Source organism: Microchirus variegatus (assembly GCF_963457635.1).
Source record: "Microchirus variegatus genome assembly, chromosome: 19".
NCBI classification, from domain to species: Eukaryota; Metazoa; Chordata; class Actinopteri; order Pleuronectiformes; family Soleidae; genus Microchirus; species Microchirus variegatus.
The window spans coordinates 3204092-3220265 of NC_139820.1; the positions used below are offsets into that span (position 1 = coordinate 3204092).

The window sequence follows — 16174 nt, forward strand, 5'->3', positions numbered from 1 at the left end:
ACGTAGCGCCACCTACCGCCGTCTACCAATCGTTGCAGTCAGTAGAGTCTCAGCTGCCAAGCAACCACGGGTTGCCAGTTACGTCAGAAAACGAAACCTAAAAGACCTCGGTTTTTGGAATTGGAATGTAGTAACCGTTTTTTTTGCCACAGTCTTACATATGGCACCTATAAGTTTTGTTTAACTTGTTTTTTTAAGGTGGACCTTTAAGGTGGACTTAAGGAGATACTACTAAACAGGGCGTTTTGAACAGGGCTGTTTTGGCAGGGTGATTGAACTGCTGTGGTGCTTCATCCTTATGGTATTTTGACCAAAGCATGTCACAGACATGTTCATTAGGACACCAGGGATGTGTCCACGCGCACCTAACGCAAAATGTTGGCTGCGCGTTGATGCCACAAACCGTGCCATGCGCACGATGTGCGTCGGGTCAGCGCGTGATGTGTGTACACCAGGGCCTTAAAACTCCGTAAACAATCGCAGATATTTACATTTCACACACTAACATTAGCTTACAGGGTTTAGCTAACGTTGCCATGTGCAGATGTGGAAAGCAAAACTGTGACAGATTTCTAACATAAAAAAAAAACACTGGTACTGAAAAACCTCCAGTGTGATTTGCATGGTTTCCATCCCCCGAAAAAGGCTGTTTTAATGTACTCTACGGTATGTTTTCCATGAATTACGAGCCATCTCTGCGTCTGTGTTACTAGCACGTCAACATGCGCGAACGCCCCCCCTTCCCATACTCGTGCATGATTAATGTCTCTTGCACATTGTATGCATGTTTTTGCAGGCGTATATGGTTTACAGGCACATGTGCCTCGCTGCTGTGCAGCATTAAGTCTTGTCTGTTATGTTTTGCAGCGAAGAGCCTCGGTACGAACCCCCCCAGCTCTTTGCATTCATGTCGTCACAACACGACCTCGCGCAGCCCCTTCCCCCCCAGAGGGGTTTTTATTTTACGAACCCTTAGCTGTTGCTCCGAAGTCGTCTACGTACCTGCACTTTACCTTTTCTTCTTGTTGTCCTGGTTTCACCTTTGGGTTTGAAACTCCACTAATTTTACTTCAAAATTCCATCACAATTCGCAGGGGTGTCAAAGTCAAATGACCTGAGGGGCCAATGAGTGTCTAGTGTGGTCAATTGGGGGCCGGCCTAGAGAATAAAAATTGGGAAAAAAAACTTTACGTTGTGTCTAGCTCATTTACGTAGGGTGCAAATCGCCAAAATGGCCACCAAAATTCAAAAAGGCCGACTTCCTGTTGAGTTGAGGCCATGGTCTCACCCCAAGTTTTGGGAGATTTGGTGGAACCCTATCTGTGCCGAACTTATAGGGCACTTCCTGTATCATGGCGAATGGTCGAAATTTGCCAAAACGGCAAGGGTTTGCTAACATTGCTAACAAAAAACTATTATATCACCTCACCGTCTTTTTAAACGCAGTCGTGGGCTATGTTTTCATTATAACATGATATTAAATTGGGGGGCCGCATGTCATCGATTGGGGGGGCCAACCATTTGGAGAGTTTCCCGTAAAAAAAAAAAAAATTCTAAGCTTTTTTACGACTAAAATTACAATATATTAACTTCATACGACTATCGTTTATCTTCTATATCTTGTAATCAGTTCATAGAAACATTGAGTTATTTACCCTCCCGATGCTTTCTTTGTCGTTAAATGTGTATTTAAATGATTAGTTTGCGTTCAAATGGCCTTGAGAAACTCCAAAGATCGTTGAAACTCTTTTGACGGCGACTTCAGATTGCGCCTCGGAGAACGTGGGAGTCATTAAGCGCCCTGGGTAAGACGAGACCCCTCGGGCTTCCTTGGCATAAATGAATGGCAATTAAAGCTAATTCGATTAAACTTTGTGTTAGCCCAGGGAGGGAAAAGAGCGATCCACCAGCTTTTATCCGCTCTGATTTTTCTCATGAGAATAAGGAACTTGAGAACTTAGTCCAGGCTCTGTGTGTGTGTGTGTGGGGGGGGGGGGGGGGGCATTTTGGAGGGAACTACAAAGTGAGGCTCCTCTCTCTTAAAGTGATTTCACTTCAGCTCTTTGTGTGATTAATTGTGTCCATAAGCACTGGTGTAAACACTCTGGGTTCAGTCTGTTCCTCTTGAGCCTGACAGGTAAGTTCCTCCCAAAGTGACTTTCAGATGCAGATGGGGTTTAATCTTTGAAATATCCTCCAGAAAACAGCTGCTTGTTGCCGTCGTTTTTGAGTAAAAGTGACTCGAACATCGAAGAACGTCGAGCATAAAGACACATTGAGAGTGCAGTATGTGGACATTCGAAGCAATTGTTTGTGGGATCATCTCACATTTGCATTTGAGTGTCTTCTGGAACGTCTCCGGCTTCCTAATCTGGCCTCCCAGTCAAATCTCAAATGGGCAAATGTCAGTCATCGCGATCTTCTCCTGCTGCGTCTGTCATGGTGCATGAACAACAAAACTCCAGAGAAGGTCCAGAACCAATTGTTCAGACTCTTTCCTGAGGTAACCGTCTGAAAGCAGCGACAATTGCATGAAGTAATGCTAATCCTGACGTAGAATCAGTACCTTTAACCCTTTACCGGGCAGAGAACTATATTTGGTAACGTCCGGAGACATCACTGGAGGCCTGCGACGCCCCAAAACTTCAAGTGCGGTTCCAGAAGGGCAAAAAAATACGGCCACATTCTGCATCTACAGTAATATCTCAACAACTCATGATAGAAAGTTCATGGGATTGGGGAAAAATAATGTTCCTTTCACGTTTTTCTTGTATATTCTTACGCGTATATGGGTACGGAACCATACGCGGTACATCCACGGACCAAGATCTCGTATTTCAAAGGGTTTAACTTTGCTTATTGTTGTAAACACGGCGGTTTAAGGCAGATCCAGTGTCTGTCAATCGACGCATAACTCCACTTAGTGGCGATTAGGGATTCCAAGCTTCTGGATCCAGTTCTGAAACCCCCCCCCTTTTTAAATATTCAAAATTCATGACTTCCAAGCATCATCCCTTACCATAACCAGTTTGTGTCTAACCGTAAACCACAATTCAAACCTTAGCCCTAAATTTGTATTAGTTCCTCTGATATTAGGTTCTGCGTCAATAGGACTTTTAGAAAAGGTCCTTAAACAGGTAACAAATACAAGTACACACCCTAAGTGGGCGGGGCTTAGGAGGCTTGTCTGTGGGGTCCGTTTTAAGCCATTATCAAGTCCAACATTCTCCCTCCCTCTTCCCTCGGCTCGCTCCCTCACTCCACCCCCCAGCGAGTTCTGGCTGCTTTCATTACAACCAGATTGTTCAAATAAATCAAGCCTCCCCCCACTTCCCTCCCCTGGTTTCTTTCTCTTTCTTTTCTCCCCCCCATCCCCACCCCTCCACACAGAAAGGTCTCCAAACGAGAAGCACATTTTGAGGGTAACGAGGGCGATGGGCTGTGAAGTTTGGGGTTTGTTTTAATTTGGAAAAACCTCCGTTGAGGCTCCGTTGTGTGGCGTAAAGGTACATCATTGTTTTTACTGGGTTTTGAACAGATTGAGGTCTCTTTCAAGGGTATACCGGGGTGGAACCCCCGCCTTTCGCTCCTCAAAGTACCGTAGATAAGACCTATACTTTATACGATGATTCTTGCCTGTTGTTTTTGGATCCATCCGCCATTATTTACTTGATTTATCCTTAAGCCTTTTTCGGGGCAGGCCATGGCCAAGTGGAAAGGGGAGCTGAGCTCGTGACCGGAAGGTCGCCAGTTCAAGAAGCTGTGGTGGGGGGGTGGGGGGGGAACTGAGGCACCATTGCTTTATTATGGTTCGAGCACGACTGTGCAAGTAAATCGTGTTTTTGAGGGCCTGAACATACCCCAAAACTCGTGGATTTTTTGCGACCGAAAATGTACGCAAATTTGCGTAATCCTTAGGTGACTTTTTATCGCGTTGCACGTACGTGAACGAAAATAGGTACGCGCGTTGATCGCGTCAGGGCGGTCCAAAAAGTCAATGACGACTTTGCCGTAAGTCGTACAGGAAGACCGCCATTTTTTGGCGAATTTGCACCAAATGCTACAAAATCTATCTAGTTGATAATAGGACTCTCTAAATTGTGGCGCCAGTTGTGACAGGATGGTAAATTCACATGTACGAAGAAATCCTGAAGCCTTATCTGTTGTGTCATGCATTTTTTGGTTGGGGGGGAATTCTACCTTGTTCTTTGCCTGGTTTAGATACAGAAGAATATTTGGACAAAAGGATGGCGCTGAGAAAGAAGTGAGGAATGGATCGTACTAAGAGGACAAGGACTGTATGGAAGAAGACCTTAAAGTATAACGATAAAACCATTAAATCTGTGAACCTTTTCACCAAACTGCTGTAATGCAAGACTTTAAAAAACACACATCTTGTATCAGTGACAGTGTGACATCTATTCTGTTTCTGCGCTAACAAACTCAAGTCATAGACACTGTTTTACAGTTTACAGTTGTTGTTTTTTGAGTATTTTTCCAGCTTTAATGACAAATTCCTGCCCGCCAAGCGTCCGATCCGAGAAGCCGGCAATAAAAAAAAAAGAAAGAAAATGTTCCAGACGCTGAAAAACACATTTTTTTCTCCCTCCAGGCTCCACTTGAGCTTCCCGTAATATCGCTCTCTGTGCTATTATGACATTTTATTAGCTTTATATGTATATCTATATATATACGACTATACCCAGCGTTTTGCTGAGTCCTAAAAGAGGAAATCTCTACCGCAGTGCAGTTGTCGTGTGCCATCCGAGGACACGCCCTGCAGCGCTGCATTCTTGTTTTAGCAAACGCGCAAATTGTTTACGACTTAGCAATTTTCTGTGGAATTCAGGCTTTAAAAAGAGCTAAAAACGGTCAAAACCTCCAACTCCAAAATTTTTCTTTTCCAAGGAATGCGCTTAATTCTAATCTCTTTATCATTAGAAAGTGGAAGGCTATAATCTGCTCCGTGGATGTATGTAATTACACGTCTATATTTCTTTACGATCTTACCGCTGTTTTCCCCTGAATGCATCTGTGTCGTCTTCTTTTTTTATTATTGCTAAACAACTCGTACAAGAAACTCTGCTGCAGGTTTAATTACGCATGTAAAACAAAGCTCGGCAATCGAAAATAGCTAATATGACGGATAACCACGCTCAAGAACACTCGTTTTCCTTAACAGAAAACACACTGCGATGCCTGTGCCAACACTCAGACATGCTGTACGGCAGTATTTCATATTCTTCTACTCGCTGCTTTCCTCCCTGAGGGAATTCCAAGCTCTAGTGTCCGTTTAAAAATCCCCAAGCATGACCAGAAGACGGAGCAGGATGTTTTATTTGATATACGGTTAATAATAATGTCTGTATGTGTCCCTTCTGGACCTGGACCTGGACCCTGTGGTGTTTATAACATCAGCGTAGACAAACCTGAACAGTGAGGTCACCACAGTCTCATGGACCAGAATTATCCTACGTTCTTCACCATTAGTTTGTTCCACTGAATAAGTAGACGTACACTCTTAGAAATAAAAGTGCTAAGGTTCTACCTTTTGGAGGGTTCCACCAAAAACCCTTTATTCAGGAAAGGGGTTTTAAAGGGTTCTCTTGATCAAAATGGTTCTTACTGGAACCATTAATGTTACCAAGAACCCGTGAAAAAACCTTTTTTTGGGAAAGGGTTTTTCAGTAGCAAATGGTTCCAGGTAGAACCTCAGCCCTTGTAGAAGGACCCTTTTGGAACCCTTATTTCTAAGTGTGTAAACTCTTATAAATAAACGTGCTAAGTAGAACCTTATATGGTTCTTTGGCTTGTCCTCATAGGAGAACCCTTTTTGGCTCCAGGTAGAACCTTTTTATAAAGCTTCCACCTGGAACCCTTTTGGAGGATTCCACCAAGAACCCTTTCAAAACCCTTTATTCAGGAAAGGAGTTCTTACTGGAACCATTAGTGTTACCAAGAACCAGTGTAAAACCTTTTTTTTGGGAAAGGGTTTTTCAGAAGCAAATAGTTCCATGTAGAACCTCAGCCCTTGTAGAAGGACCCTTTTGGAACCCTTATTTCCAAGAGTGCAGTCTCTTAGAAATAAAAGTGCTAAGTAGAACCATATAAGGTTATTTGGCTTGTCCTCATAGGAGAACCCTTTTTTGCTCCAGGTAGAACCTTTTTATAAAGCTTCCACCTGGAACTCCTTTGGAGGGTTCCACCAAGAACCCTTTCAAAACACTTTATTCAGGAAGGGAATTCTTACTGGAACCATTAGTGTTACCAAGAACCCGTGAAAAACTTTTTTTTTGGGAAAGGGTTTTTCAGAAGCAAATAGTTCCAGGTAGAACCTCAGCCCTTGTAGAAGGACCCTTTTGGAACCCTTATTTCCAAGAGTGCAGTCTCTTAGAAATAAAAGTGCTAAGTAGAACCATATAAGGTTCTTTGGCTTGTCCTCATAGGAGAACCCTTTTTTGCTCCAGGTAGAACCTTTTTATAAAGGTTCCACCTGGAACCCTTTTGGAAGGTTCCATCAAGAACCCTTTTAAAACCCTTTATTCAGGAAAGGGGTTTTAAAGGGCTCTCTGGATCAAAATGGTTCTTACTGGAACCATTAGTGTTACAAAGAACCCTTGAAAAACCCTTTCTTCTGGGAAAGGGTTTTTCAGAAGCAAATGGTTCCAGGTAGAACCTCAGCCCTTGTAGAAGGAACCCTTTTGGAACCCTTATTTCTAACCAGACATTTAATGGAAAACTACAAAACTCTTCAACACTAATACTCTGGGGAATATGAATGGATACACGGTTTTTCAGAAGCAAATGCATCCAGGTAGAACCTCAGCCCTTGTAGAAGAACCCTTTTGGAACCCTTATTTTATTATAAGAGCGTAGATGTTGACTCGTGAAGGGAAACATGTAATCAGGAAAACTGTGAGCTTCTTCTTCTTCTTCTTCTTCTTCTAGTTGTTGATTCCACTGGCGTTTTCTCTCGGTTATTAGCGGAAAATGAAGCCCGTCCACATCCACGCGCCAGAATAACGTCATGGTCTAATCACGCTGTGGTTCTGTGTGACAGAATGAGGTAGTGAGAGATGGAATCTTTTCTAAATTGTTGTTTTTAACTGTTGCTCTGTTACAAAAGCCCTGTTCATTCAACACTGACTTACGACACAATGTTAGGAAAACAGTTTTGATCTAAAAACAAAGCTTTAGACTCAAGCATTAGTTAAATTAGTGTTCATTAACCAGGACAATGACGATGTCGTCATCCACCAAAGTTCATGGAAGGACACGCAACAGCTCAAACATGTGTGACACACACTGTCAGAATATAACGTGGAAAGATTTTGTTTCAGTTCTGTTTTTGCTCATTGTGTTTTGTAAAAATGTTTTTTTGGCCTTGATATTATAAAAAATATCCTCAAAGTCGAAAATTATGAGATAAAAAGTTATCTTTATGAGATAGATTAGACTTTTTATCTCATAATTTCAACTTTTTTCTCATAATTTCACCTTTTTCTCATAAATTCGACTTTTTATCTCATAATTATGACTTTTTATCTCATAATTTCAACTTTTTAACTCATAATTATGACTATTTATCTCATAATTTCGACTTTTTATCTCATAAGAATGACTTTTATCTCATAAGAATGACTTTTATCTCATAATTATGACTTATCTCATGATTTCAACTTTTTATCTCATAATTCTGACTTTTTATCTCATAATTTTGACTTTTTATCTCATAAGTATGACTTTTATCTCATAATTATGACTTTTTATCTCATAATTTCGACTTTTTATCTCATAATAATGACTTTTTATCTCAAAATTATAACTTTTTCTCACAATTTCAACTTTTTATCTCAAAATTTCGACTTTTAATCTCATAATGCCAACTTTTTATCTCACAATACCAACTTTTTTTCCTTATAATTAGGACTTTTAATCTCATAATTATGACTTACCTTGAGGATATTTTTCATAATTTAAGGTTTTACCCTTTTCTTTGTTTTCTGGCGGGAATAGATACCGACAAACTGATATTTTATTATGAAGAAAGCCACGGGCTTAATCGTTCAATAAAGTGGAGGCATTACGATCAAAATCTAAATCATTAAAAATAAAATAAATGTTTTTGTGTCCGATTATTTAATGTTTTTAGTATGGTTTCCCAACCACCAGGCTCCTATTGGCCGTGAAATAATCACTACAACGTGTCGTGAGCTTTACCGAGAAACTCCCAACGTCCACAAACTCATTAAATCCAGAGTGAAAACTGCTCACGCCGTCACTCCTGAGCTCATTAACATGAGCAACATAACTGCACCGACATTTAAAAAAACCAAAAAAACCAACATATAAAACTCTGTGGAAACTTCAGCCATGAACCAAATAAACACACACTTCTTCTCATCATTAAGGCATTTTTTTTAATACTGCTCTTTTCTCAGCATTCTTGCAACAAAGACGTAACGCAACAAACATTAAAAAAACAACAACAATGAAATAATAACCTTTCCCCCCTGAATAAACAGGGACAGTTAGCATCGCAGAGCGCGACAGAGATATTTCAAACATTTCCTGCCTTCGCTCGCTGTTCTTCCAGTTGATAGATGAAGCGGAAACAGAGAGTATATCAGCGTCTGTGTCTGTGTTTACACTGGAATATTGACAAGTCGAGGAGCCAGAGGTTGATTTTGGGACAGATTTTTGCTTTGCATGGACTTAATCATTCAAAAAGAAACACACACACACACCTGTTTAATGACCACAAACTCAACAAATTAAAGGTCTTTTTTTTTAACTGAATTTCTTCATTTTTTTTTTAGTTGTTATTATATAATACAATGTTTTGTGAGGCGAAAAAAAAAAAAAAAAATAAAGGCCCTTTTGTTCCTGAAATACACATCAGCACGTAACGCTATACGCGCTCTCAGTGCCGCTAAAGTACGTCTCTGTAAACCTGTTGTTGTGCTGTACTGTGACATTCCAGAGCGAGTCACCAGACGATCAACAATAAATACCTCGGAATGGTGCGTTTCACAGTCCGGTTGGCAGTAAACAAGCAAAACACACAAGAAGTCACCAGTGGTTGTTGGGGGGGAAAAAAACCTGAATAATGAACCCTAGAAAGATTCATTGATAGTAATATTAATACTCGTTGATTTCACTGTGACCTTTTCTACGTTTTACATTCTGTGATTGATATCTTTCCAGTCTTTGAGCCCCTATATCGATAAAAATGACTATTATTGTGTTATTATTATGGGTCCGAGTTAGCGTTGCAGATTCAACGCTAACTCGGAGCAAGCACTGTAAAGGTAAAGGCCTATGTGTCCAAGTTTAAAGGAATACTTCACCCATTAGCATTTAGCTATTTTCTCAAATAGGGGTAGTATTTTTGAAAAAGTGAAACCACCGTTTCCCCTCAGTTGAGAACTATTTTCGTTCTTTTCTACGTGCCCACCAGTGACACTTAGCGTCCTGTTAGCTTCTGTTAGCAAAGATGGCGGACACTGTTTACATTCTACAAGTAGGTCTAAAAGGTGCGGAGTTAGCGTTGCAGTTTCAACGCTAACTCGGACCAAGCACTGTAAAGGTAAAGGCCTATGTGTCGAAGTTTAAAGGAATACTTCACTGATTAGCATTTAGCTATTTTCTCAAATAGGGTTAGTATTTTTGAAAAAGTGAAACCACCGTTTCCCCTCAGTTGAGAACTATTTTCATTCTTTTCTACGTGCCCACCAGTGACACTTAGCGTCCTGTTAGCTTCTGTTAGCAAAGATGGCGGGCACTGTTTACATTCTGCAAGTGGGTCTAAAAGGTGCGGAGTTAGCGTTGCAGTATCAACGCTAACTCGAACCAAGCACTGTAAAGGTAAAGGCCTATGTGTCCAAGTTTAAAGGAATACTTCACCGATTAGCATTTAGCTATTTTCTCAAATAGGGGTAGTATTTTTGAAAAAGTTAAACCACCGTTTCCCCTCAGTTGAGAACTATTCTCATTCTTTTCTACGTGCCCACCAGTGACACTTAGCGTCCTGTTAGCTTCTGTTAGCAAAGATGGCGGGCACTGTTTACATTCTGCAAGTGGGTCTAAAAGGTGCGGAGTTAGCGTTGCAGTTTCAACGCTAACTCGGACCAAGCACTGTAAAGGTAAAGGCCTATGTGTCCAAGTTGAAAGGAATACTTCACCCATTAGCATTTAGCTTTGTATTTACTCAAATAGGGGTAGTATTTTTTTGACAAAGTGAAACCATCGTTTCCCCCGAGTTGAGAACTACTTTCATTCTTTTCTACGTGCCCACGAGTGACACTTAGCGTCCTGTTAGCTTAACTGTTAGCAAAGATGGCGGACACTGTTTACGTTCTACGAGTGGGTCTAAAAGGTGCGGAGTTAGCATTACAGTTTCAACGCTAACTCGGACCAAGCACTGTAAAGGTAAAGGCCTATGTGTCCAAGTTTGAGGGAACCGATTAGCATTTAGCTATTTTCTCAAATAGGGGTAGTATTTTCGAAAAAGCGAAACCACCGTTTCCCCCGACACTTAGCGTCCTGTTAGCTTCTGCTGGCAAAGATGGCAGACACTGTTTACATTCCACGAGTGGGTCTAAAAGGTGCGGAGTTAGCGTTGCAGTATCAACGCTAACTCGAACCAAGCACTGTAAAGGTAAAGGCCTGTGTGTCCAAGGTGGAAGGAACCGATTAGCATTTAGCCATTTTGTCAAATAGGGGTAGTATTTTTGAAAAAGTGAAACCCCCGTTTCCCCCAACACTTAGCGTCCTGTTAGCTGTTAGCGAGTTAGCTAGTTAGCTCAGTTTCAACGCTAACTCGGACCAAGTGACCGAGTGTGACTGGTGGGTACGTAACACACAAAAATAGAATGAAGATATTCAAATGATTCTTGTTAGCATCGCCAAAAGGAAATAACTGCAGAAATTGCCTCGACTTGTCCTTGAAATTGCTTTCTTTTCTCGGCACATGTGCGACTCTTTTATAGGAGAGTGTGGCCGCGTGGCAAAAATAAAAGGCCTTTGAACACATGTTTGGACGCTTTGGCAGTCGAAAGAGTCTGAGGTTTTGTCTTAGCCGTGTCTTTGAGGAGCTGCGGCAGAGAGAGAGAGAATAAAGTGTGTCTCGAACCTTGAAGGATAGATATATACTCTGTAGATGGTGGAAATGTATTATATACAAGGTAAAGATAACAGGAAATGCATGATTTAAGCTCTTTCAAAGGGGGGGGAAACATTAGTAAAGTTAAACAGACAACAATCGCAATACTGAAGGAACATTTACAGCAAAAAGGAACAACAATACAAATACAAAAACAGAATATCATGATATCTGCTATAGCACAAAAAAACAGTCTTCTCATCGCGGCACAGAACAATGCAGGCAAAAATGGCTTTTCATTCAGTCCATTTATCTTTTCACAGCAAATTTTTTTCGCTTTCGGATGCGCGGAAAGAATTATCGATGCTGAAAATAATCCAAAAGCTGCGTGTGAAGAAAACTTTCAGATAAACGGTAAAAATGTGGAATTTTAGGCAGCTTTTTATTCTCGTCAACCCCATCAATCGTTTTATTGAGTTGACCATAACTCTTCTGGCAAAAGAAAGGAAAGGCAATATCCATTTTTTTTGTGTGTTTTCTTTTCAGTGCAACTTCTTCTTTTATGATTCCCGTAGAAGGAGATGGAGTCGATCGGATCCCTGTTTTTCATTGAAAAAGTCATTTCCTCCACTTCCGTTAGCCCAAACGTTGAGGCTATTTCTGTCCTCGCTGTAGCTCCCAAATCCAGCAATGGGATTACAGCTCATTTACATATAGTTTCTTTTATAACAACAACAAACGACAACAACAAAAATTGAAAAAAATGAGCTGTTGAATACAGTCGTGTAAATGCACAAAGGCACTTCCATTTTTCCTTTTTTGCTACTTACTGTAGACCAGTCTGGTTAATTGCACTTAGTTAAATCACTCGTTTAGGTCTCATCGCCCTCAAATTCCTGTTTTTAGTGGTTTTTGCACATTTTCTGATGTGCAGTATAATCTTCCAGTAAGTGCCACTTTCCAAATTGTGGATATGTGAAATTGGGATGAAATCATACATTTAAAACCACTATCGCTCAAGTACTGTATGGGCAAACCCCGCTCTCCACAATCCCTCACAAGTGTTTGTGTTTTAGCGCGTCTTAGAAATAAGACGGCTTTAGCGACGCTAGGTTGTTATTTGACGGGCAGTGTTCCTGCATCAACGGCACCTCGTAATCCAAGTTCCCGTTTTGTTGCGAGGACGGCGGTGGCGGCTGGGGAGCGTGACAGAGGTCGATCTCCGGCTGTTTCTGGTGTAGCGTGCCGTTACCCCCGTTCTCCAGACAGGCCTTGAACCCGTCCAGCTCCATTGGATCGGGATCGGCTGCGCCCAGCTCCGGCTCCTTCCCCGCCTCGGCCTTCCTCCTCTTGCGTAGACAGACGATCGTCCCGGCAACCACGGCCAACCCCAGCACAAGTGCCAAGGCAGCCAGAGCGGGGATCAGCGTATACGTGACCTGGCTCTGCGTCTCCACCCTGGACTCTACGGATGTTAACGGGACACTTTCGGTGTGCGCCTCCGTGCACGACCCCGTTTCTAGAGAGCTGTTTGCCCTCGAGTTGACTTTCTCGCCCAGCGGACTGGCACATATCGAGTACGTACAGTTGGGTCTCAAACCGCGCAGAGTGTACTCGGGGTAGGATGGTGGGACACTCAGGATAATGGGGCGGCGGTCAGGCCCTGACAGGTTGCGGTAGGTCAACCTGATGCCGCGGATGTGCGGCCGCGTTTCAATGAAGCGGTGCAGGTCGAGCAGGATGGACGTGGAGGTCACCTGCCGCGAGCTGATGGCGTCCAGTTCGATCGGCGACACGGGGGCAACGAGCAACACTTCGGTTGCCGGTGGTTTCGGTGGCTCGGGAACTTCGTCCACATTTTCGCAGTAGTAGCCCGAGGTTGCTGCGGGGCACAGACAGCCGAGTTGACCCAGTGGGTCAAAACTACAAGTGCCCCCATTCAGGCAGATGTTTGGTGGGCAGAAGTGCTGTTCATATTCCCCACTTGTGGAGCTTGGCGAGGCTGAAGGCTCAAGCGGAATTGGAGAACTGTCTATTTTGGAGGAGGCAGTTAGCTCACTGGGTGGAGGAGGGGGAGGGATAGCGTTGGTATGAGTGATTTCTGAAGGCGTGGTGAGCGTCTGAGGAGCGAGGGTACTACCAGTCGCAGAGCCAGTCAGCACCGTTGTGGTAGGTGGGCATCCAAAGTCTTTGTGCTCCAGAGATGACAGCATCTTTCCAGCGTTGACAAGGGGGAAGTGACATCTGGTTTCTTCAGGCCTCCAAAGAACGCCACCCCTCTCCTTTAGCCAAAGAGAGAACCAAGCTAACGGGCATAAGCAGTTGAACGGATTCTCAGCTGCTGTCAAGTGCATCAACCTGGGGAACATCTGAAAAAAGTTCTGGGGGAAACCTTGGAGATTGAGTCCACTCAGGTCCAGTTCTTGAAGTCCAGTCAATTTCTGGAAGTCCTCCATTCTGAGCTCGCCAAATGGGTTGGCTGCAAGGCTGAGCTTGATCAGCCCCTTGAAGGAGTCTTGCTTCAGGGCCTGTGGCACCTCAGTGAACTGGTTCATGGAGATGTCAAGCTCATGGAGGTTCCCAAGGGAAGCGATGAGATCATCATCCACGGTGGTAAGACCCAGAGATGCCAATTTAAGGGCCTCCAGGTGAGGTGTCCGGAGGTCTGAAGGACCAAGGGTAGGGATGTTATTGTTGCTGAGGTCTAGGAGCAGAAGTCTCGGGAAATTAAGGGATGGCAGAGATGAAAGATGGTTCCCTTGGAGCTTGAGTTCCAGCAGCATTTCCAAACCATCGAAAGCTTCCGAATGGATACTTTGAATACGATTTGCATGGAGATAGAGTCTCTCAAGCTGAACCAACCCAGAAAAGGTGTCTTTGGAAATGTGAGTTATGTGGTTAGCGGACAGGTCCAAGTTCTTCAACTTCGACAGCATCTCAAACACTCTGTCTGGAATCTCTGTCAGTTCATTCTGGCTCATATCGAGCATCTCCAACTCTGCCAGGCCTTTGAAGTCATCTGGGGACAAAACGTTGATCCCATTGTGGAAGATGTAGAGATTTGTGGTGGTGGTGGGGACGCGGGGCACGGCGCTCGAGCGTCGCTGGATGCAGAATATAGAGTCGTGGGCCGGACACGAACAGTCCGCTGGGCAGTCCGAGGACGACGCCAGACCAGACGAGAGGAGCAAGAGCAGGAAGTGACGCAACATGGTGATGTCGGGCCAGAAACTCTGGAAGACAAACGAGAGAAGATGGTTGCGTTAATCAGTGTTCATGAACTAACAAATTGAGTCATAAAAAAGAACCCTCCAGACATAGTTTGACAATTTGGTGTTCTGTAGCCTTAATGAGCAGCAAAGCCAGGGATCAGAGCCAAAATGACCAAAGTCAGCGAGTCATGACAGCCCACCCAGGGTGACCCCTCCACGGTCAGATGAAACCACCCCCCCCCCCCCCCTAAATTTTAGCCTCACTTCTCTGTGTTTATGACACGGTCTTTAGTCCATGAAACCCGAGTTTGCAGTGTGCAGCTGCATCTGGAATATCCGCAGCCACGCGGCTGCGACGCGCAAACACAAACACGAGGACATTCAATCGTGTGTTTTGACAGAATTCGTCATCGTGTCACCAGAAAATTAACACCACATACAGAATTGAGAGTGGACTGGGGGGGGGGGGGGGGGGACCCATGTTGGGCTTAGATCATGACAACAAAAAGAACCTCAAAGCCTCTCCTGGCCCATTTCTAACTCTATTATACAGTTTGTGGACAGAGATTCAGGGAGAGATACAACTCAAACCTGACCAGGAATACTGTTTTTTTTGTGTCAGAACTTGACGTGAACATCTCATTCTCCATCCTTAAAGCGGACCTAGACCGGAAGTTCCAATAAACGCTGTTTTTTTAGTGTGTATCTGCGTCATTACCTTGTTTAAGAAGCCCTGAAGGTTCTAAACAAACAGTTCAGCCACTGCTGAGAACGCTGTGTTTTATTGTAATCTCGGGCTCAGCGAGATCTCTGAAAAAACCCGGTCCGGGTTACGTTAACACCGGTTCTCCGGAGCAGCAGATCCTCCAGTCTCCGGGCACTAGTCCGGGCACATCCGGTTGCGTACATTGAACCGCAGAAGAAGAATAACGTCCGTTGTGGAGGTGTTTCACGAGCGACAGTGTCTTCTGACTCTGGGTCTGACTCCGGGTCAAAGTCATAAAAGGGACTGCGGCGGGGAGTCGTGAAGAAGCTATTTTTAAACACTGTTAAAACAATGTTTTGATAATGAGGAGCAGTGCATCCACCCTTCCAGAGGGGGGAGCTGCGCTTCTGAGACCGGGCGTGCCGAATATATTGGCCAATCACAAGACTCTGTCTTCTGGGTGAGAGAGTTGAGTCTCAAATCTCGCGGCTGGGAAACACTGTCAGAAATCGGCTCGTTTACAGCAACTAGGAGGTTTTTGACCATAAAAACAAGTTAATGTATGTAAACAGACCTCCATAACTAACATATATGTGCCACAGGACCACTCTATGTGACCTTTAATGCTCATAGGCGACTGATGTAATAATTGTTGGAAATCTTTTACACCCATGACCACAACACTACAATCGCTACGATCATTTTTCTTCATGAAGGCTTCCATCTTCGACCCTCTTCGTCTGTCATCAGTATTTTTTTCCCCTGGCCACAATCTCATAGTTCGCAGTCCATTTATCCGTGTCACACCTTCTTCCTCCCCTCTTTCATCTCTCACCGTTTCCTCTCCCCTCCTCACCTCTGACCTGGGTTACGTACTCTATGGACCCTACCCCCCCCCCCCCCCCACTCTCTTACCCTTTCCAAGACCCCTGAGATGTTTTTAATGAAATCTGGAGCCACACATCCAGTCAGGCAACATTTTTGTGTTCCCAAAAATTGGGAATTCAAGAGCAGCTAATATAAACCAGAAGCCACCAAAGCTGACATTCTTGTTTGAGGACATAAGTGGCAGCGCGGAAAAAAGATCCGACCTCCACCAAACAAAGTGCCGTACTTTGCCGAGGTCGTCTGTGAAAACCAACTCGATTCCGA

The 16174-nt window shown here is 43.6% G+C and overlaps 1 protein-coding gene across 1 annotated transcript; it reads right to left on the minus strand.

Annotated features, from left to right (window-relative positions):
• Positions 1–12148: 12148 nt before the first annotated feature.
• Positions 12149–14316, minus strand: LOC310941168 (vasorin-like; the record flags this gene model as incomplete). The annotated part of the gene is made up of 1 exon (XM_083906290.1): positions 12149–14316. The coding sequence occupies one exon, from the start codon at positions 14314–14316 to the stop codon at positions 12187–12189; it is 2130 nt and encodes a 709-aa protein (XP_083762416.1). The 3' UTR covers positions 12149–12186.
• Between the last annotated feature and the right edge of the window lie 1858 nt (positions 14317–16174).